This window comes from Xiphophorus couchianus, chromosome 15, assembly GCF_001444195.1.
Source record: "Xiphophorus couchianus chromosome 15, X_couchianus-1.0, whole genome shotgun sequence".
NCBI lineage: Eukaryota > Metazoa > Chordata > Actinopteri > Cyprinodontiformes > Poeciliidae > Xiphophorus > Xiphophorus couchianus.
In genome coordinates, this window is record NC_040242.1 from 10,077,399 (window position 1) to 10,101,761 (window position 24,363).

General features: G+C 37.0%; 1 protein-coding gene across 9 annotated transcripts in view; it reads left to right on the forward strand.

Moving 5' to 3' along the window:
- utrn (utrophin) overlaps positions 1 to 24,363 on the forward strand; it is a 181,236-nt gene that overhangs the window by 89,890 nt on the left and 66,983 nt on the right. For 8 of the 9 annotated variants that reach the window (XM_028040704.1, XM_028040702.1, XM_028040708.1 and 5 more), the window contains 2 exons: positions 16,948 to 17,120; positions 19,591 to 19,747. In XM_028040704.1, coding sequence (XP_027896505.1) covers positions 16,948 to 17,120; positions 19,591 to 19,747 — 330 coding nt within the window. Of the gene's footprint in view, positions 1 to 14,355; positions 14,422 to 16,947; positions 17,121 to 19,590; positions 19,748 to 24,363 lie in introns of those variants that run through there. The other variant, XM_028040710.1, reaches the window with a different exon arrangement.

Here is a 24,363-nt window from a genome sequence, read left to right on the forward strand (position 1 = left end):
ATAAAAAATAGGCAAGCAACACATATTTTGTTGAGTAAGATGAGGGTTTAAGTATGATGTGCACATAATTAGATCATATCTCCAAAACTGCTCAATGTCAAGGTGTTCCCACTCTGCTGTGGTCACATATTAAGAGGCCCAAGCAACAGACAATGGTCGAATTAGAATGGGGGAAATTAAAGGCTAGGACATGTGAATACATTAGGATATATGCATTGCCTTTTATTGCATACATGCCTGCATATCTGCAGATAAATCAAAACCCTGATGATGACACCTGTAAGGGCATATTGACATCTGAACTGGACCTAAAAGGGGTGGAAGATGGCGGCAAGATCTCTTAGATGAAGTTGTTGGTAAGAGTAGCAGGAGAGGCTGTTTGATGCTTTGGACAATGTTCTGCGGGGAAACCTGGGACTTCCCATCCACCTTGTTCTACTGTTTATTGGAGAGATATTTATCTTGGTTTAACTAATGATTAGAATGTGACTTTGTGCACATATAATGATTGGACATTGTGTTATATGAGACGTCATATACAGTACATGTAAGGTCTTTAACTAAGCTGAGTTTTAGGCAGTTTAGTTGTAGCATTTTAGTTGCAGAGGCAAAGAAATTTGTTATATTTGACATTTCCCTTTCTTCCTTATTGCTCTGGAGCAACAGGATTTTCTGAGAACAGTTGTATTTTAGGTGAAATTGTTCCTTGGGTCTCAACTCCGAATGAGACCATCTGGCATTCAGTAATTTTGAGACGTCCCCAAAGTAAAAGATTGTCGCACATCTCTATGTGGAACGGGAACTTGATTAACATGTTTATTTGCCTTGCTCTCAGGCTTCAAAGGCACATACTTACATAACATGTTTGCCTCCTTTTGTGCTGTTGTAGCCTTTGCTGGCCTGTCTCAGTCTCTGTTCTTTAACCACCGGTGTCGTACAGAGGCCCAGACCAACATGAGCTGTGTTCCTTTTTCCCTCTTTATCTTTTCATTTTCCTCCCACTACTCCTGTCTCTAATCCACAGCAGTGGAAGCAGCTGTTGTTTGTTCATTAACTTTTTCAAAAAGGCACATGCACATCCTACAGCCCTAAAGTGGAGCACTTGTGCCAATCATTCCAGATCTCACACATTTATCCACGCATACTCTTATGTATTCACAACTATTCCCCTGTGAACACACGTTTCATCATCACGCTTTTTGTTTGTCTCCTCATCTAATTATAGTAATTGACTTTTCTGAACGCTAAAGAATCTTGATATGTTGCACAATGCTGGTTTTGAGAGCATGCCTCCATTTGATCAGTCAAAAAGTCTGGGGTTAGAGAAAACGAGCCGGCAGATCACACTGGAGGATGTGTGTATCTTGGCACATTCTCAAACCGATTTCCCTCTGAGAGAATCAAACCAAAAAAAAAAGGATGTCAGTCTTTTTAGGCCACACACAGTCTTTCTGATCTTTAGATCTCCCTCCCCACCAACCTCTGGCCCCTCTGCCTTTGCATGTCATACATGTGACTGAAAGCAGAATGCATGTTGCCCTAGTTTCCTCAGTGAGGTTGTCTTCCTCTCTTGCCAGCAGATATAACAAAAAACTTTTTTCTGTTGACTGATGAAAATGGTCGAGTGAGTTCTTGGGGCAACTTTGTAATTTGGGGATATGATTCATGTAACATCAGTTGTGTTTTTTGAACTAAAGACAGGAAGCAATTTCTCTATAATTGGTCCTGTCAAACATTATGTAACCCCCAGAGTTATAATATGTACTTGAACAAGATTTAAAGACCCATTTTATACTCTGCTCTTGAACAAATATGGTATCTGCTGATAGTGCAAGTTTTGTTGTGAATTTTCTGCACTATTTCACATACAGTCAACATATTAATCTATCACAGTCATGCCATGTTTTTATGCTACCCTTTCCAAATTTTTATATCACGATGTAATATATTCTTTTCCAAGTTTTCCATTGAGCCCCACCTATTTGTAGTTCAGTATTTGTAGTTTAATATCATAATGAATTTCTCTGTGGAATTTAACTCCAAATAATTTACAGATAATTTGCCCATTCACTGTGTTTTTTTTCTTTAAGTTTTTTCATAGGTCGTATCTTAAATATTTGAAACAAAATACCATACTCCATAACCCATCACACATTATAAATTGATTGTGTGTATATAATGTATCTCGTATAATCAGTTTGCTGTGTGTGGTATTGTTAGCTGTCAGGGTGAAAGCTAAAGGCTCTCTTCATAGGTGAGGGTAATTTGCATGTAAATAACAATTTCCTAAAAGACCTTCTGTAATGAAAAAGAGATGAAGAATGGAGTCGGTGATCTCACTACGCACTCTGACATCAGCTGCATAGAAAACAGGTCCAACAGAAAGGCTTTCTTAGAGAAGTAGGACTAAAAATGTAAAAATATTAGCTCATTAAAATCAGTTTTATGTCTTAAATTGCTGTAAATGACTAACATTTTCAACAAACTACAGGAATTATTGCATAAGAGATGCATTTATATCATTACTGGTGAATTATTTAAATGAATATAGTCTTAAAGCGATTTGAGCCTGCATACTGACCCATCCTGTGTTGACTGGGACACGGTTTGTCCTAGACTGAGCCAGCAACCACAGTAACAAGGGGCATCAAATTTTATTGCATTGTCTCCTGTCCCATTGCTAAATGATAAACTGTGTGCTGACTGAGTGTCTGTGTGGAATGTCATTGGAAAGAATGATGGAATAGTTGATAAGACGAGATCAAAGAGTAGCAGTGATAAATGACTTTCAATTTACTCGTGCTCCTGTGAAACAGTGTGACATAAAATACCACACCAAGAGGGAAACCATTTGATCCAAGTAACTGCCTTAATAAAAACCTGAGGTGCAGCAAGAATCTCATAAGTAATTTTATTTTCACATCATGAGTTCATAATCCTTCAAGCTGATTCCACCCAAAATTAACAATAAAAGAATGGCTTTGAGCCCATTTTTTTTTAGGATCTAGATTGTAGGAGATGAGTAAGATCACCTTCGTTGGTCAATATTCTTCTCATCTTGTTGATTATCCAATGTAAATGCAATGTTTGCTTCCATGTTTGTTTGTTGTTGTTTATTTTACGTATTACATCATCAAGCAAATAATTTTAATCATAGCCAGAGTAAATATATAAAGCATATAAGACTAAAGCGGGGAAAAAGATTTCAAAAGCAAGATATTATAACACTCCTGTCTATAGAACTTAAAGAGCAGACATCTGTTTGTCTGGAAAAGGTGAAAGACATTTCTAAGTGTTTGTAATTCCAGTGAACCAAAGCGAGAACGTTTTTCCATAAATGGAAAAAAAGTAGTAGCTGGTCTACCAAAACCACTAGAGTAGTGCATCAACAACCCGTTCAGGAGGTCAAAAAGAAACTAAGAGGTGCTGCAGGCCCCTCTAGCCTCACTAAAGGTCAGTGTTGATGATTCAAAAGTAAAGGGCCAAAAATGCCATCCATGAGAGAATTTACAATCTGCTTTGCTGCTTCAGTATCTGAATAACTTACTGGAATTAATTGAGCTGTAAATTTTGAAGGACAAAAACTGGGCGTTAGTTTGTGACACTGAGCTCATGCTTATTTGGTTACACAGTTAAATAAAGGTCCAACATTTCTCTAAGGGCCTTAAAAAAAGACTTTCAAATTATCTTGGTAAAAATCTGGCCTTAAATTGAATTGAGATGCTATTCATGCTCCAAAACTGATAAAACTTGTTGTGAATTATTTAAATGCGTCAACGTAACAAAAAAAGAAAAAAAATATATAAAGGAAAAGTACTTTGCCACAGCTCTGTAGATTTATCTGCTTAATATTTATGATGATTGTCCTCCATGTCAGCAGGAACAGGAAACTATTATTTTGTCAACTAACCAGAACTTATCTCAATAATTGGGCTGCTTGTAAAAAACTTTGGGAGTTCTTGCTCCTACTTCTATTTTGAATGGGCCGTGTGGAAAAAAAGGCTTTTTGACAGAAATAAAAAAACTCCTGAATACCTGCAATGACAGCAAACCCCCGAGGCAGTCAATGTTAGTTGGTTTACAGCTCTAAGACTCCAGCAGAGGTGTACATGCTAAAAAAAGACAGAAAAATAATGCTTCCTGTGGAGGGGAGCATTTCAGGCAAGTTTGGTGATTTTACCACAATAACTTTAGGTGTATTTTTCCTGAGTTGGATGTGATTCCGTGGTGAGAAACCTGACAATTTTCTGCCTGTGTGGAAGTCAGCAGGGAATAATGAAGATTGGAGCTACGGAAAAAGGCATTGGCCAAAGGTCTTTCGGTTCACTGTAGCATTTTTATGATGATGATTTGAGAATATTACTGTTTCGATTTAAGAAGAGAGGAAACAAAACACGGGACATGTTGATTCTTTTGATTCTTTTATTTTCATTTTAGCATAAAATAGCTGTTTTGTGTTTCCCTATTTTAAAAGAAACTGAAATGAGTTGGATATTTATATATGCTCTGAGCAACCATCAATGTAGGCAAGTGTGAGAAGTGCTGCACACTGATGACTTTCACAAAAACTTATGGAACCTCAGCGGGGGAGAAAAAATAAACTCCAGACATGCACTGAAATTTATCCTCCTGCTGTGATGACACTGAGTCAAATCTAATCTAAGTCTGGGCGCTGGAGATTACACACCATTAAATGAGCAGGGTGAGGTGAGCAGCAGCAGCAAGTCATTTCTAACTTATGGTATAAAATTGCTATATGTGCTAAAAAGTCAAGACTGTTGCATAAATGCAGAGAGAAAGAAAGAGTGAGCATATATAAGGGGGAGGACAACTAAGGTAAAGAAGACAAACAAATTAAGACAGAGAAGTCGGTCAATGTCATGTTTGACTGATGGCTAAAGTAATTGAGTAAAGCAAGACAGAAAAAACAAGAAGGGAATAGAGAGGCTTGCCTACAGTAAACATTAAAGGAAGTAATAAGCCAACCATCAGGCAGTTGTTGTGGTAATAGGAGCTGAGGGGAAAGGACGACTTGTGGTGGTTGGATATCTCACTCAGTTTCTCCGGGCTATAAACCAACTGGGAAGTGGAGGAGGCAAAAAAAAAAGAAAATCAAGCAATAGAATAATATATTACCAACAGGAGCAGAGGCGGAAGATGAATATGAGTAAGAAAATGGAAGAATGGTTTTTATGATTTCTAAGCTCGGAGAATCTGAGGTGTTGAAGAAACACAGAAGCACATAAGTAGAAAGCTGCATTGTAATAAAAAGAACCCATCAAACACTTAGTTGCCCACTTTGTCAGTGTCATTGCTTCCTCTTTGGTGCCTCCTGCCATTATTACAGCTGTTCCAACATGTACACTGAGCTTATTTTCTCCTTGCATGGGTATTGAAGTGCTTTACAAAGAATAATTCATGGTTCTTTGGAGCTAAATATGTTATACAAATATAGAGTAAAGTTACCAGAGCAAAGAATTGGAAGTGAATGGTCTGTTTAATGCTGAGCCACAAAATTTAAGAACTCCATTAAAGAGGCTGTTTGTCTTATTTAGTGAACCTTTTATATGTCCATTGCTTTGGAAAAACACTGGTATCTTGAAGTATGTGGATACATTCCCCAAATAGCATTATTTTTAATTTCCCATCTAGCATTTAATTACTATAATTGCTGCATTAAGTAGTTCTAACACCTCAAAGTGATACAAACATTTTTGTCCTTCCTTTGTAACCGCTAGCACTACTTGGTAGCACTTGGATAAAAGTCAGAAAAGATTTTAGAGTTTCCAACAATCTGGAAACTCCAAGTAGGGATGGGCAAACAGCATTAAATGGGCAAAAAGCAATAATTCCAGTCACCAGCCACTATTTCTGTGAATCCCCAACTTGTAGTTGGTTTGTTCAAAAACTCATGATTGTGTGAGGAAGAGAACTGTCTCTTACAAGTCTGAAGCAATGATTCTCGACCTGTTCCCTCTGGATCAGCATCTGACTAAAGCAGAGGGGTTCAGATGTCTTGGTGGATTGACAGATTGGGATCCTGTCTGCAGGAATGTGGGTGCTGCTCCAGTCTATTGTGGCGAACACAGCTCAGCCAACAGGCAAAGCTCTGAGTTTACTGGTCTGTATATACTGCAATCCTTGCCTGTGTTTATGAAATATAGATCACGACTGAAAAAGAAATTCTGGTTACATGTGACTGGTATGAGATTTCTGTGTGGAGTGAATGGCTTCAGGCTTAAGCAGGGAAGAGAGAGGTTTTAGTTGAGATGCTGCTTCCTCTTATTGAAAAAAGCAATCTTCCTTGATTCAGGTGTCTGATCAGGATACCACCAACAAGGTGGAAATCTAAAACCTGTGGCAGGGATGTTTTATCCCTTCTGGCTGGGGAACGCCTTGGTGTCCTCCAGATTGAGTTAAAGATTGAATTTATGTAATTTCAGTAAAGAGTTCACACGTTAAAATCTCATTGATGAGGAACTCCCATGGTACGGCTTTTAGATGAACTGTGCCGTAGGATTTCCTTTCACTAATCTAGGCTAATGTGTGATTTTTCTGCTTTTTCAGTATTAAATTAGAGTATCTGGAACGTGTTTTATTCTCTTGGAAAATCAGAGTTGTTTTGTAGGAGAACATGGGCGGGTTTGTGTGTGTTGGGTCTTATCTTTCCTCTGAACTGAAGCGCTGTTGTCCCACCCAGTGGCAGGTCCACAGGGACCTGGAAAGGAACTGGCTGTTGTGTGCAGCCCTGTAGGCTTTAATTCTTGATAAATGGAAATGTGTGTCACCTATTAGGACATCTGTGCTCCTTTTTCCTCGTATTTAGTTTTACTGGCAGTTTGAAGCATATTCTCATAAGATGAAATCTGACACAGGGAGAAGCAGAATAAGGGATGCAGTCATCAATTCTAATGGTATTCAATCAACAAGAAGCCTATTACGTATAGATTTGTAACTGTAATGAAGCTCTAATTCCCAGGCATCATCTTGAGATCTCAGTTGGATCCTCTGTTGGATCAATGGAAAAGTTATTTAGGGGCGCACAGAAACTGTCAAGATTATTTTGTCTGAGCGCTCTCAGAGCGGACTGCTAGCAGCGGGGCCACTCGGTTCAGAAAGTCTTTCCCTCCGCTGAACGATGTGAACCCTGAATAAATTGTTTCAGTCAGAGAGCTGAAGTGAATGTCACAGCAGAGCTTAACAGCATGTCTCACACTTCTGTAAAAGCTAACTGTAAACAAAATGTGAAGAGACAGCCAGTTTATAGGAGTTCATGGTGTCAGAGGATTTGAAGGTCAACCTTTTGTTCCTCTTAAGTGCTACTTTAGGTTTCCAGTAGCTTACTCTTTGAGGAAAACAATAATGTTTAATCTAGATGTGGAAGTAATGGTGGACATAAAGGGTGGGATTATGTATTTTTTTTGACACATTGTGTCATTTTATAGCACAATCATGTAATTATTACCTTCAGTTGTTATGAAAGGATTCAAGGATTCCTCAATCATGCGTGAAAGAATCAAAGCAACATTTCAGGTATGTTTTTGATGAGGAAATAACATTCTAACTTGATATAAAGCACAAAAACCCAACTTCCCATCTTTTGTACATCAACTTTTCAAAATTGTTCTAGGGGTTATACTTTAAATAGTTTTTTATGATGTTTTTAGATTATGTATAGATTCACGAGCAGCACTGTATGACCCTTAGGGCTGTTATCAAAAACTTGAAAATGTTTTTTTCTGGTTTGGTGAGGATTTACACTCTTTACCCTGGATACACGTTGTGTTTTCTATTGTATATTTTTTTCCTTCTGCATTTTGCATTTTGTATACCATAGTTTTTAAAATTTTATTTTATAAATCTGGTTTAACAGTCATTATATTTAGCTCATTGTTACTTATTTGTGAATTATCATATTCAAATACCCCCTTTCATTAGCTTTAAATTAAAATAATTGTCTACATGTCATAATTCTGCAGAACAATTCTATTCTTCCTTTTTTAATACAGTGGACATGTATTTAATTAGAAGTTATTACATTAATGTAATTGGTTTAGTCACCTAACCTCTAAAGAGCTTGTTCCCGAACTCAGCAGGTGTCTGCAGTCTGTTTTAAATTAGTTACCTTTACAACAGCTTTATTAACAATCACATTAGGTTTAATGAGATCTACTACAAGTACAGACCACCACCACAGCTATCTGCTGAATGACAAAGAGCCTTAAGATACTGAGCAAATTTCAGAAGAATTGGTGAAAATGTCCAGTTGGGAGGAAAATTTTAATAAAATGAAAAACTAAGGGCGCAAGAGCCTTTGAGCATTAGTGATGAGCACAGTGATGAGCACAGTGATGAGCACAGTGATGAGATGTCTCAGCAGGGCCTTGCTTTACAATTCAGGCAGTTCAGCAAGTCGATAGTCTTTAAAATTCAATTACAGTATTTTTTATTTTTTTGCTTCAGAAGCTTTGCTGCCAAATGCTTAAATCATTTTGTGATTCTATAAATATTAAAAATATGAACTTTTAAGAAGTAGATGCTTTTTAAAAAATCTTTTTTATTCTTACATAGTCAGCCATTTTTATCAGTAATTAAAAATAATCTTAAGCAGCACACACTTTAACACGATCCAGTTACTGGTTTCAGGGTATTGCAAGTTTTTAAAAAATTCCTGATTCAAATTTCAATTATGGTTCCCTTGGATTAACGTTGTAATTTATGCTGGACAAGGTGCCAGAGTAACCTAGGTTTTATTTTTCTGTATGAAGCATAGGGTAAAACATTTTCCTCCATTCTCCCACCTGTCGCTGCACACTGCCCTTCAGCTGTCTTAATGATCGCAGCAATACTTTCACCTTACCACAAGAAAGACAAATTTGGCTGTTTGTAAATACTTACAGTTGTGAAATACACAAATAAAATTAAAAGGGAGTTTTTAGTTTTCCTGTTTTAAAAAGTACAACTAACAAGTTAACAAAATAAGACTAATTCAGCAGCTAGGCCAAATAATTTACCAGCTGAGACTTGTGATACCCAACTAAAAGTAGAATAATGTATTTTAGACAGATCTATGCAGCGAAGTTAAAAAAAGGACAATGAACAAATGTTAGATATAGTTTTATCTTTTGCAAATTCTGAAATATTATTTTGGTATTGGGTACAATTATTGTTTATTTAAAAACAGAGCTAACTTGCAGCATCTATGTGAGTGTAAATGAATGTCACTTACAGTAGATAGGATTGTTATAGTTGCTGCACACATTGATATTGCAAAGACAACATATTGTCCCTCTCTAGTGGCTGCATTGTGTTTTTTCTCCTGTTAGTTTGTCTAATATTGGTGTAAATGAAGGGATTATTTATTCATAGGGCAGCATTATATATTCATGGCTATGCAAAATGTGGAATTTTGCATGACATACTAGGACTTTTATTGTTCAGTGCTAACCAGATAAGAAGTGCTTGTTGGTAAGGTTACATAGATATGTTGCAATTCCTGACCTGAACTACAAGCAGACGCCACCTTTAAGCCATTTTGTTTATCTTGTACGCTCTGCCTCCATCTTAAGGTCATCTTCCTGCAGCCTTGTACAGACACTAAAAAGCTTCCCCAAAATCAATCGTTGTTTACAGAACAACCACACACAAAGGCTTGTAATCAATTTCCACTTTCCTCTTTAGAAGTTTGCAAATGAATCCTGGTATTCCTTGCTTTTGATTGCAGGTGCATGAATTGTCTTTTATTTATGAAATCTGTTGAATAAATTATTATGGGTCTGTTTGACATTTAATTCCTGTTCTTTGTAACAGCAGCTCTGTCATATCAGTGGAGATCAGCTGTAAATTGAGTGTAGGTTAACCTTTTGTGATGTGCTTTAATTTTTTTTTTCTGACATCTGTATGCTTCATATCGCTTTCTTTAATTACGTGACCTTATCGTTTAGATAAATCTAACCTCCACATTTAGTCACATGCTCAAAAACGGAGACTTTCATCAACGTCATGTGGACATACTTTGTTCGATGTCAGCTCGGCATCATGAAGGCCAGGAACAATTTCCATCCCTTTTAACTGAATGACTCATGAGCCATTTCTTAGAAAATAGAGAGAATGAGAGCTCCACCATTTTAGCCAATCTGTTATGTTTGCTGAATTTATCTTCCTCCTTTTGTGTATTTGTCATTCTTCCAGGTGACTGATACTTTGTTGACAAGATTGAATTGTTGTGAAGTTCATTCTGGGTTCTTGTGCATAAGGGACTAAAAAGTCTGTTTTAAAGGCATTGACCTTCCTGTATGAAGAGCCACTACTGGAACACTATCAGCCCTTTATGTGGTTTGAAGGATTTATATTTTAATAAACACATTCTTTCAACACACTATTCCTGCAACATCATGTTCCAGGAACAGTTTGTGCCATAGTTTTGTAAATTATAACTGTATTAAATTGTTCTAATTATAAAATTGCTTAGATGCACATAGCATCTTATGCCATCAGGCTCAGACTTCCTTGTATAAGAAGTAACAGGTACAAGCACTCTTTGTTCCTACAGCAATATCTCTTTTTAATGCAGGACTAGGTAGGGGGACTTGCACCTGATATAGTGTAGCAACTGTTGGCCAATAATGAAATACACTGCTGTATTCTTCCCTTTATGTGTTGATCTGTATTTTATGTGCTTATAGTATATTTATCTTTATTTACTTTATTTTTTTTTATCTTTGATACTTTGTCTTTTAGCCTTCTGTATTTGCTGCAATATTAATTGCCCAAATTGGGATATGAATAAAATGAATCTGAATCTGATGCTACTGTTTAAGTAAAAAAAATAAATAAATTTGGAGCTGCTTTAAGGTCCATTCGCCAAATTGCTCAAATGTTCTGCATGTTTGAAAGCACATACATGTGGACTCAACTATTCTCAGTGCTGAACAGTAATTACTGGGGGCTGGGGGGTTGCATGTTTTTTACATTTTCACAAGCTGTTAAATTCTTCAATTACTAGTTTTATTTGGCATGTGACTTAACCAGGCTTTAAATTTTAGCTCTCTGTGATTAAGGTAGACTTCGCAGCAATAAATGCATGGGGCAGTCTTTGATTCTTGTACCATTTATATAATCTTGTTTTCCTTACGGAGAGCATTTTTGCTAAAATCCCACCTTATTTTGTATGTTGTAAAGCAAAGACAAAAATTAGAAAGTAACTGTTCTTTTACTTCCACCTTTTTTTTAAGGTCTTGTTTCTTTCTCTTTCAATTTAGTTTATTACATTTCTTCTATATTTTTTTTTTGATGTTGTTCCCACTTTTTTAAGTCTCTTTGTAGGATGTCACTTCTCACTTTCTCTCTCACTGGTCATTAAGTCAGTTTTACTTCACCTCTTGCTTCTTTTGCTTTGGGAATTGGAAGCAGTACCCTTATAATGGTCTAATCCTCTTAGCTCAGTGAAACTGCTCACCATTAACCCTCACATACCTTGCCCTAGGCTGCATACATTAACTGGTTTGCATACTTTTTCTGCTTTTTAAAAAAAAAATCTTTTGATATAAAATTGTCAAGCATTCTCATCAGTTATTTTTTTTCTTTTAATTGCAACTTGTTCTGCTTGTTGAATGTTATATTTGTAAAATGTGTCAATTCAGGACAGCTTGATTATATGTCCTGCAGAAAAAAGACATCTTTCAAACCAAATTTGTCACCATGCATCAAAAAATGCTATTAAAGAGCCTCAAGTGTGTAAATATTTTTAATTAGCTAAGCACACTTCAAAGTGTTCAGCTTATGAATATGCAAGGTTATATTGTGGTGTTTTTGTTCCATCCGTTGACAGCCATCTGTCGGATGTCTTTGATGCACACCACATGTTTCCTACTGTTTAAAATGCCAGCACAGGCTCACACTCAAGTTCACGTCTGCATACAGGTCTACTGAGTTCAATCAGTTTTAATACATGATGCATTCTAGCAGAGCCATTTAGGGCACACGTGATTTCTAAATTTTTACATATTTTAATTTTCATGCTGTTGAAGATATGACTTTTGGTTTCCAATGTGCTGTTCAGAAATATTTCTTGTATTTAAGTTTTAAGTGTTAAGATTGAAATAGCTGCTAATGAAAGATATTGGTAATTTATAAAAACACACAGATGATTTTAGGATAATTTGGGAAAGGCCCTAATATTTTAGCTTTTGGCTAGACAATTTTCAACTACATTCACCTTGACTTGTGACGAATCAGTCAAGAAATTAAGTTACCAGGTTAGAAAAATTAGCACTTTATGCTGAGAAGACTCTTTATTGGATAATTAAAGTTAGATTGTTTCAGGATCAGAGAGAAGTTTTTGAAATTAAAGTGTAAACGACAGACATGTATCTCAACCTGAAATAGGTACCTTTTTCTTTCTTGGAATATGAGACTGGGATCAAAATTAAAAATATTAACTTGGTAATCCTTTAAGTATTTTAAACATAAGAACTTGTTTATATCCACTGCCTTTTTACAGAGTTGCAATAATGTCACCTCTGCTCCAAAAAAAATGATTGAAATGACAAACACTCAGAAAAATAGCTTGAACAGCTTTCTTGGAGTTCATTCGTGTAGGAAGGTCATAGCTCTGCATAAGCCGGAGATTTCAAATTTGTCATGAAGTTTTCCTGTTTTGTGCAGGGCTACCTTTTTTTTTTGAAGCAGCCCCATGCTGACACCTAACTGCAAATACCTTATTTTCATTATTCCCTTTTCTCCCTTACATGTTGCCACTACTTCTCAGCTCAAAAGGTAAAATATTTCTCATGGCAAATTCCCTCATGTTTCTTTAATGTCCTTTACATTTCGCTCTCAGGTTTTCCAACCATGCAGTCTTCTGCTTCACTCTTTGGCCATTTCTACCTTTTTTCTCACACTGAATGATTTCTGCTTATTGTACCTTGACTTAGTTTTTTTTTTTCTCTGAAATTCTCCCTCTTTTGCCATGCTCTCTGCCTGTGTAGGCCTCAGGAAGTGGGTGTGCGCCGTGTGTTGAATTGGTTTAGGGGAGAGAGAGGTAGAGAGAGGAGGGGGAAGGGAGGATACTGATTAAAATAATAAACAGCTGTGTGATAGACTGGGGCTAGTGACCAGTGAGATCAAGAGCAACAGAGAAGGGAAGAGGTTTCAGGATGCCAACTTGGAAGTTTGCTTGACCCTGAATTAGGTTGATTCTAAGGAAGTTTCTTCATCGCAGGGGAATGAAAGAACAGCTCAGCTACTTCTATTTTAACTTTTTTTTCTACAGTCATCGAGATAATCAGCAAATCTCAGCCTCCAGAAGCCAGAAAGTTGGAGTCCTTGTACCGGATTGTGACGCAGAGCCTTGAAGCAGCTCGCTGTGAACATGTGTCTCCAACAAAAAGAAGAAGGCATTCTTTGACTAAGTGGCCCAGCCATGGTAGTGATTAGGAGGGTGTGATGGAGCGAGACCAGACTGGAGTTTGAAACCTGACGGGCAGCTAGTGAGAGAGACGCTGAGGTAGCTGCCTGAGACTTCACTACCTACATTGAGGGAAAGAAAAAAAGCAGACCATGTGCTTCTTTGTACCAATGACTCTCTTCTTGAAGTGCTTGCGGTTGTGTAGCTGGCAGGGATGAAGTGCTTTTTATCTTGGTAATTGAGGACAACTGCCCCGGCCCTGCCCTGGATTGGACTGCTGGACATGGTGTAAACAGCTTCCTTCATGCCCAGAAGGGAAGTGGAGGCAGGGAGGCATAACAGGGTGGAAGGAGAAATGCCAGTCCCAAAAACCGCACAGGTTCACAGAAGCCGACTTGTTCCTCAAGAGACGAGTTGTTATCTCCTCCCTGCAGACCTCCACCCAAGATTTCTTGGATTTCCCCCTTCAGTTTCAGCGCCTCATTCGTGGCCACAGGAAGTCAAGTGTCAGCCTCCAGCTGTGACTTTATTAAACCTCAAGTGGCACCAGTCGTCTTGAAGTCCAAATCCCAGCATGACTGCAGGGCAACTCTAACCCTCTCCACTCAGCTGTATGCCCGCCAGAGGAGGATGCTACTACTGCCATGGGTTGGGATTGGGCAAGCACATGTACACGAGTGCTGCCAAGTGTGTAAGTCGCCTGTTTCTGGACTGCGACCTGGGTTAGACCCTCTTATGCTGAAGCTTTTTATAAACACAAACTTTATTTCTCACGGGATCCAAGTTTGTTCAGATCTTGGAATTACTAATGATCTTATTCCTGACCTTGGAGGATTGTACTTTGATAATAACAACTGGAGAACTTGCCAGATTGTTCTTGGTCTTTAATATTCTGCGGCCACTTTGACTGAGACGATGTAGAGACTTCAGTGAGTGGGAGGGGCCACAGCACACTCTCAAGAATGATTGGCTTGAACTTCAGTTTGCATGAGCTGCTTGGAAAGTTTGAACAGGTACACATCAATAAATAACAATTTTTTATTTCACTTGAGTTTTGTGTTTAAGTAGCATTCACGTGAATTACCAAAACAGATATTTCTTCTGTATATTTGCGGCATTGTCATTGTTATGATGCTCTAACTGTCTTTATTGGACTTCTAATTTTAATAAAAATTAGACCTGTAATTTATTCACTTATTTAGTGCCAATGTTATGGTGGGGTATGCTCAAACTTTTGATGTCATTTAATGTTTAGTTTCTAGAGTGTCACTTTTATATTTGTATGCTTAAACCTTGGGTTAAATCTAGTTTCATAGCTTTGGTTTTAATGCTTTATGTTTTTCTTTTAAGTACATGTTTTTGCATGTGGAACTTGTTTAAAGTCAAGATTTGTTTTATTTTATTTTTTTACAAAAAGCTCTGATATCTTGCCAGATTGCTACCACTACATCCTTTTGCCTGTAACACTTTCACATGCAAGTAAAATGCTTTCCTTGTACTGATCTGATTTGTGGGGACTTAAAACTCTATATGCTAGTCAGTAACTCACTGATAACATTCATATACTGTAGTAGTAAACAGAGGCCAGTTGTTGCTGACTTGATGACCCGTGGCGCATAAATGTTTTTTTTTGCCTCTGCGTGTGGAGAGAAAATGATCTGTCACTACATTGCGAGCCCCTCAGGAAGCACATTGACATACATAAACTGCTGCCTCTTAGTAGTCATTCACTGGGAGAAATGAAATTTAAAGGCTGCTTTGTAAATTAATATGTCTGCCTCTGTATGCCCTCACAGTCTGCATTCTGTCTTGAGTCTTGAATTTATTTGTGTGGTTGTGTGTGTGTATAGTCGTCTTTTTATTTTTTTTTATTTTTATGTGAAAACTGAAGTGCAAAAGAAAAAGGAAAGGGAAGCACTTGGGTAATGACTTGAAACGTAGCCAGCTGGCTTAGTTGGAGGGTGTTTTTCTGTCTTTTACTTTAACTGTGTCCATCTAGCTTTCCATCACTCATTCTTAAGGTCTTTGTCTACGCATCTTCACCCCTGGTGTCTCATTGCTCTTTCCTTGACCTTTTAGAGCAGTGCTTTTTCTAGGTTATTGCCTTTGTAGATCACAGCAGTAGGATTTGCTCAGCCTTGGTTAAGTGTCTATTGATAATCAGTAAATTACTGCATGTTCGATTCAATGCCAGGTTGTTAGTTTTGTTGGAGGTATTTCTGGACTTTTTACTTAAAAAAAACAATTTAAGCTTTTTGAAGTTATTTTTCCATGATTTTGTTCTTGTAGAGCAGCATATCTGTGATGTGTGACAGTGCAGCCCAGGTAATCACAACTTTATAAACCCCATACTTATGTTGAGGCCTTCGTATTTCACAGCATCTCTTTGGTGCTGTGATAGAGACTCGAGGATCAGGTGTTTTAGTCTCTCAGATGTCTGTTTGGATCAGGTTCTGCAATCAATCGTTGCCATGTCAACGCCTTGGATGCTTTTACCAGTTGTTTTGTCCTTATCTGGGCGTGCACATTGAATTGAATTGGGGTTCACTTTTAAAATAGTTTATAGCTTTGGTCCTGTGAGAAGGGATTAATTATTAACATAAGAAGACATCTGTTCATCTAACGGTGTTTTATTCATTTAAAATGAAAACTGTTTGGCAAGTATATTAGCATTTGGAAAATTGTAGTTTACTTGTTTTGAACCTGAGAAATGGTATTTTTTAAATACATCCACGAATAACGGCTCAGTGCAAATGACTTACAAGTATCAGCTAATGATTGGTAATTTCCCACTTATTGTCCATTATTAGTATTATAGTTCTCCAATGTTATGAGACCATATGTCTCGTTGCTACTCCCTCTATCTACACTAATTTTGTCCCAGTTGCAAATCTGCTTCAGTGCTCCAGGCAGTTTTACTGTCATCCACACTGTTTTTGGAGTCTTTATCTTCAGTTGGATTGAGCAGAGTTGAACGAGCTGAAGGGAGTCCCAGCTGAGAGGACTGAGAGAGAGAAAGGAAAATGGAGCAGTTTTACACATCTAAAAATAAAACGTTTGACAGAATCCTCTGCCTACGTCAGCCTCCCTTGTTGTTCAGCATTTTCACACAAACGCTCTTTGAGTTCTGGTTGTGTAACAGATCCGCTCTGTTTAGCACATGCTGTTGATTGTGATTGTATGTTGCACATGCACAACCTGAATAGTAACCATTATGTTACAAAACCTGATCAAACATCAGCATGCAGCCAAACCTTCTATACAAACTTGCTTCTGATCTGGGTTGACTTGCCAGTGCAGTAAAAGAGTAAATGTTAAACTTCTTGAACTCAGAGTCCCTTGTGAAACTTTTCTTCCCTCTGAAAATGTGTGCAGTGTCCCATAAACTCATTCGAGGCTAATCTGTGCATGAAAATCCAATATTATTGGCTTTGACAGTCTAGAGGTAGCTGCAGAATCCAATGTGGGGTAAAACGAAGAAACCTTTCTGCTTAATTATTAATTTTTTAATTGAGAAAATCTTTTTTTCTGTTTTGTAGGACATCCAGGCAGAAATTGATGCCCACAATGACATCTACAAGAGTGTGGATGGAAACAAATCGAAGATGGTCAAAGCTCTGGGCAACTCAGAGGAAGCCGTGTTTCTCCAACATAGGCTAGATGACATGAACCAACGCTGGAGTGACCTCAAGGCCAAATCAGCCAACATCCGGTAATTAGAAAACTGTCCAACACTCATTAAGGTAGTAGAAGAAAATGTAATGTCCACACAGAAAGGACTGTGTAGCCAAATTCCTACAGCTAGCTCCAAAAGATGCAAAATCATAGAGCTATCTGACTTTGATTCATTGGTCAGCTGACCAGTAAATCATGCCAGTGACAAAATGAGTTAAAATGAGAATTTTGTAACTAAACACCAAGGCAACAAGCACTTGCAGTGTACTGATAGCCAAATAGTTTCAGAGAATTAATTTTTCTTTGACTCCTTGTGTGATATTGTGCCTAGCAACCTCTAAATAAACAGTACACTGGGAAACAGGGTTAGTTAACCTGTTGCTTGGCTTCTTGTTTAGCATCCAAAGTTATTTTGCAGAAAGCATATTCATGATACTATTTTCATTTAAACTATTATAGAATATCACAGAAACATAATTAATAACACAAATTTCTGTAAACGTTTCCTCTGTTGACAATTTTCACTGTCAGACTTCTGAACCAGCTGTTATTGGTTCAGATGTTTTGTGAGACTCGTGATCCATAAGGTTTAGAGCACTTAGCTTTGTTTTCTATTTTTTCACCTACAGTGCCTTGCAGAGGTATTTTCTTGAACTTGAACTTGTATTTGAAGGAAACACATAATTGTGAAGTGGAAAGAAAAAAATCCATGATTTTCAAAATATTTTAAAAATGAAAACAGGAAATAACTAGCATGTAGCATTTGTCCTCCAAATCAGTACTTTGTAAAAACGCTTTTCACTGCAGTTACCATTGCTATGTGGTTGTGGTATGTCTCTACCAGCCTGGCATATCCAGTGAATGTTTGTTTGTTCTTCTTTTAAAGTTGCTCAGTCTGGGTAGAGAGCATCTGTGAACATCGGGTTTCCACAGTACTCTCAGCAAAAGTTGGTCTTTGGTCTAATATCAGAGCACCGTCTTTTATATAACAAACCGCTAAAGAGGTTTTGGACTTCTTAGAAAAAAATTTTTTCTACTACTAAAGGCAGTATTTCTGAGCGAAATAATAGTTTTGTTAACAGATACGACCAGTGACTACTTTATAGTTACCTTGAGCCTAAAAATATTTAAAATAATGCACAATTTTGTCTGTGATACTTTGTTTTGGTCTTTCATATATAATCCAAATAAAACTCACTGTAATTGGGTTTTTCAGCATGACAGAACTTGAAAATGTTCAGCAGGAATAAATACTTTTCAAGGTGTAAATAAATCACTTTGCATGAGCTGCTGTGATTACGCACGCCAGTGTGGCTCAAGGATGGATAGAAGTATGGCTTTTATTACCTTCCAAGGAAAACCCTGAATAAAATATGCCACTCTTTGTTCTTGTAGGTGTAGTTAAGCCAACCTTGTCCGTTTCATGTTTTTAAATGTCAAACTTAAACAGAAAAAGCTTTTTTTTCTTCTTTTAAAAAACCTAAACAAATCTGTGCAGTATGTACCTATGTAAAATACAAAAACCTTCCTAAAAGACCAGAAAGTCTTTTAGGAAGCTGTATAAATGCAAATAACTCTGTGCCAGCCACAAGTTTGGCATAAATAAAACAGTTCATTAATGTGCACAAGTGTTGATGCTGAAGAAAGTGAGGGAGAAGTGGAGATGACAGGAGCCAGATGGAGACATTCAAAGTCCAAATGGAGGAGTGGGAAACGAAAGAAGCAGCACAGCAGAGCCACAGTTGCAGGGAGGAAATGTTAGGATGACTAAAGAGAAAAATAAAACCTGCTGGAGGTGATTCTGAATTTAGACTGGGCTTAGTTCAGAAACATGAGACTAATTGGACCTGTTGCATAAAGCTATAGTCACTCGCCTTCATGCATAGGAGAGGGGCATACAGTGCCTGTTTGTGTATAACATACAGCCCATTACGGCTTAACTGCAGTACATTTGTAATTAAAGGTAGCTCGTTGGGTAGCAATAGGAGTTCTCTGCTTAGTGTTCAGACACATTACCCTCAAAGGGGAGGAGAAAAAGAAGAATTGCTTCCCAGCATGTATTACATGGATTCTCCTTTGTACACAGATAGCTGCTAACTAAAGTGGGCTCCTGTTTACTTGGTACACCCAGAAGCTTTTATTCAATAAACAGGTGTAAATCACCTACTGAAGTTTGCAAAATGTAAATCTAGGTGTTAAATCTAAACAGGCATCAACAAAAACAGACACAAATGTATACTATAAATCTGTGCAGAGTTGAAGCTTACATTTTTTACACTAAGTGAAGCTACTTATTTATTTCATTAAAATTATTTTAAGCCACTGTATTTAAGATTTAAATCTGGCCAAAAACGTTTTTTTTTTTGTTTTTTTTTTACTGTTGAATCATATGAAAAGATGATTCAAAAATAGATCAACAACAGAAAACAATTGACAGGATGAGAAACCAAGAATAGTATCAAAGAGAAAACAGTATCACAACTAAATCATGTGGTGTTTGATGGCAGAGCCCACCTGGAGGCAAGTGCGGAGCGCTGGTCACGTCTTCTGGGTCTCCTTGAGGAGCTTTGGCGGTGGATCTGCACGAAGGATGAGGAGCTGGCCAAGCAGATGCCTGTCGGAGGAGATGTGCCCACTTTGCTGCAGCAGCAGAACCACTGCACGGTAAGTACTCGCAATATGTCCCCGTTGCACTGTGCAGGATCTCTCTTTATCTGTATATATTTGTTTTCTATACACATTTATCTATTAACATTCACTCAACACTAATTGATCCAAAAGGACTCTTAATGTAAAGCTCATGTTCTACACACTGAAGGGGCATTTCTGTCAGTTTAAACCCTCATCTTATTTCCAGCTATTGGGCTCTAAATTTTTAATGGTCACATGTCCTCTGGGGGCAAACCCAGTATTGAGTGAGTCCTAACTAGCTTCTGTAAAAGAAAAGCAATATTACCCACCATTGCCATTCTCCAGGGGAAATTAGAGGTGCTTGTGTGCTGTCAATAACATGCTCAGATCATTTTGTGCCTGGAAATAAAGACATTGGCTGTCTAAATTGGTCTGCATAGGTTATTTTATTAGCGTATGCAGCACCCTACACAGTCTTTGGTCACTTGGTAGACATCTGTAAAAAGCATCTGAAAAAACAAACAAACATTTAGTCTTAAATATGAATATATTTGTTTAGTAGAAAATAAAGTCACATTAAGATATAATTTTTATGAAATTGTCAGTGTCACAATGAATAATCACTTATTTGTTACCCACAATAATTTAACGCATTAAACGTCCTAGAATATAACAGACAATGTTGGAGGAATATATAAGTTTGTCCTTCTATCTCTCTTATTGGTGACTCCAAAAGATCTTTAAAAAATCTCCAAAGTTTACTTCTGGACAACTGCAGTCAATATTTCACTGAGATTATATTGCATAAATTCATGTAATGTTTTTTTAAAGATCTTTAAAAGTGAGTGGGGAGAATCTCATTTTGGGAACACTTACAGTTACAGTAATATCACACTGAAAATCATACATTTACATCTAAAAAAAAAATCAAAATTATTACAGTTCACCCACTTATTTAACCTTTTGAATTCCTAGAATTATTGTTGGCACCATTATAAATCATTTATGTTTATAAACTGTCAGCGCATGTAATTTTCTGACCCTTCTACGTCCTCCACCCACTATTGATGTTCTGCACTGAATTATTTATTCTAAACACCAAGTTTTAAAAAAGTTCTTGCAAAATAATTGCTTTGACAACATTTTTTACCCTCCAGCTACTGTTTATCCAAGTTTGTTTGTCTAGCACATTTTAACACAGTTTAAGTTGTGTAAGCCAACCAGTTATGAAACATAAATAAACGTCACACATCAAATATAAATCAAATATATTGATCAACTCTTATTGATTGAATTTATCCCGGATCTCTTTGCTTCTACTGCTACTGCTGATTCATATTTCTTTTTTTTAAGAATCTGTAGACAAATAAAAGTAGAAAAAAAGTAAAATAAAAGCCACCTTATGAATACTTTTCATGAATATTACAATTTCTGAAGCTAATTTCAAACAATAAAAGATAAAACCAAATTGATAGTACATCAGTTTCCTAATGTCCTTCTTATTCTTAATGCAAACTATCAAGATAGATAGAGGTTACCCTATTGAGACAGTTTGCTCTTGCAACAGCAGATGATTAATTATTTGACTGCTGTAGCGCCTGCTAAGTGTAGTCTACTGATGATTTAACTGGGAATCATTGATATAAAGTAGAGCAGACCACTCATAAAATAATCTCTAAATTCAGTGATGTATTTTTGACTACGCTGCATGACAGTCGGCCAAAGAAATACTGGTCTTTTTATGCATTTTTGCATAATTGATTGGTTATGAGCTAACAGATGCTGGGTATGAGCATCTTATACTTTTCAGTGACTCAGTAAGGTAGTTTACCCAAACTAAAAATTACTGACCACACAGTACAATCTTTATGGATCTCTTTTCTTCCCTCATATTTTTATGGGTTTCATTTCATTCACTCCTTTTTGCCCCAGGTTTTTTTTTTTCTTTTTGCCCCTTTTCTTTGCCCTCCTCATTTCTCTTTTCCTTTTTGTTACATTCCTCTACTATTTACGCGTTCTTCTCCAGTTCTCACCTTTGAGGATGCACAAATTGGAATAACCTGAGGAGGGAGGTTGAGGAAAGTTTCATTTTCACACTTTGGAGTTTATATTTCCCCCTTGCTTTCTCCTCTGTTTTCCTAATAGGCTGGCCTGAGGTCTCGCTGACCCTTAGAAGGATGAGTAGAACAAAGAGCCGAGGCTTTGAGCAAGTCATGCTCTATTACTTGCCTACACTGACAGGCACAGACTCACAAAGCAACTGTACTCACAAACACAGTTTTTCACTCCAACTGCTCAGTCAGATGAACGGGTTAGTCTGCATTGATGTATGGAAATCAGTATCAGCAAGGTAAGGATGGCTTAGAAGGGCTAAGTGGGGAAAAAAACCTATTTCCTCTTCTTTTTTTATTCTGGAAGGTTGGGGGAGATAAAAGAGAAGGGCTAAGCCACTTAGTCCAGCAGAGAGAGACGGATATTGCTGTTATTAAGGAATCAGAGGAAGGAAAAATCTGAGGGAGCACCGATTTAGACCGAGAGTAGAACGGGAACATCAGACAGAAGCACTGTTAGATGAAAGGAAAATGGAAAATGATGTGGAAGTGAGGTAAAGAGCAGATGCATTTTCCACCTTTGTATTTGTATTCAGCCCAATCTGACTCAAAACACTGTTATTACAATCAAGTTTGTCATGTTTTTGGCATTATATTATCTTTCAAATATGTGAGCGGGATGGAGCGGTGATTGTTTTCCTGTCTTACATGAATTATTTCTGTGGTCTTTTGTAGTAATTGTCTAAGGATTGTCTGTTTGCTAAAATCCCATTAAAATATTGCAAATTCAGTTATCTAAAAAAAACTCAGACAGTTAAATAAACTCCTCACTCCAACCTGTTAAATTTCTGAAAACTGCTTCTTCTTTTTTTAAATCACTGCTCCTTCTGCAACAGTTGGCTGCTTGTTTGTGATGGTAGAAAACTTACATTTTAATTGTTTGAGAAAAAACTCTGGATGTTTCTGAGTAAATAAGGAAAGAAATGAAAATGTGAGCCGAGTTAATGTTTATAATCTTCTCATTACTGCGTTAGTATATGCTTCTGTAGTTTAAAAGACCCTGCTTTAAGCAAGTAAGTTCTAAAAAACATAGCTGCAGAGCATATCTTAATCATTGTGTCTCTATGACTGATTGGACCATTTGCACTTTAACCGACTGAATTACAGGAGCTTGAAATGGATTAGAGTGAATTTATTCTCTCTTGGAAAGGAAGAGTCCTTATCAGACTCAAAGTTGTCTGTTTTTGGTTAACTTTTAATTGTTTTCACTTTATACATTTTTTCAGATTTGTTTTACTTCTGCAGGGCGACAATATTATGGTATTTAATATGCCAGTCAAACCTGCCTGGTGCATGAACAACAATAAATCCATGTTGTTCCCCATAATGTGGTTTTGTGAACAGCTGCATAAAAAGACTCCAACATTAAAGCTTCACAAATTAGTGTTGTTCAGTGATGTTCTGCCCTTGTAGCTATTTTGATTTGATCAGACAGATTTCTAACTTTTACTTTCAGTTGTTATAGAAAAGCTGTTGCTTTGTGACAATCTGGAGCTTTTTGGATAATGGGAACCATAAAACAGCATATCGGGCTTTTATTGTTTTGTTTTTTTATTGTTAGTTTTCCTCAGCTTGAATGTGTTTTGTGTTGCATTTATTAAAACCATAATTTGACAGCTCCTAAAAAGTTGTAAATACATGGTTTAGGTCAGAAGTGTTCATTAGTAGCATGATGCAAAATAAATTTTAAGCTGTTTTTTTTTGAGAACTGAAAAAATTTATTTTTAAAAACAAGAGTTTAATGCAGTTTTAATCAAATGCACAAAATTAGGAGAATAGGGTCACAGTTTTACATACGCTTCTGCTAATTTGGATAAAAAATTCTTTGGATTTTGTAAATCATACATTTCAGTTCCCATCAACACGCAGGCAGGATTTTTATCAATACCTCATTTTAAATGGTTAAGCATGGTTGAGGCTGGGGAATACCAGCAATTTATTGCTTTTATGCCTCATCCATAGCCAATTTGATGTGTTTTTGGGATCATCAGAGGAAGAGTCCTTATCAGACTCATAGTTGTCTCTGTTTGAACATCAATTTTTGTCAAATTTTTAACTACTGGAATTTGAAGTTTGTTCTCCTTTAATATTCTATCCATTTATGCAATGGAAAGGTTTTCTGTTTACAAGAACCAAGCCTGGAAGTGGTTGTTCTATCCGACATGTAAGAAAGAAAAAAAATATCTTGTTTAAAACAACAACCACCTTTTTCTAGGTAGCAGTAAATGCAAGGAGAAGGAAGCTATTACATTTTCAGGCTGAATAACTCTGAGGCTCCCTCCTTCTGAAACTGTACATGGATTCAAAAGGTAATTTGGCCCAGACAACACAAGCTCAAACATTTGCCTCCTCTAAATGGGAAGTCATCGGCGTCTTGTAATTTATTTGGATGCGAGCGAACCTCTGTTGCAGAGCCTGCTTGAATTTATGTAATTTCCTGCCCTGAAGTTAAGATACGGTTATTTTAAAGTTGTTTTTTTCTGGAAAGAGGTGTAGTTGTTTGGTGTATAGCATGGGGGCTGAGATAGTGGGATTTTG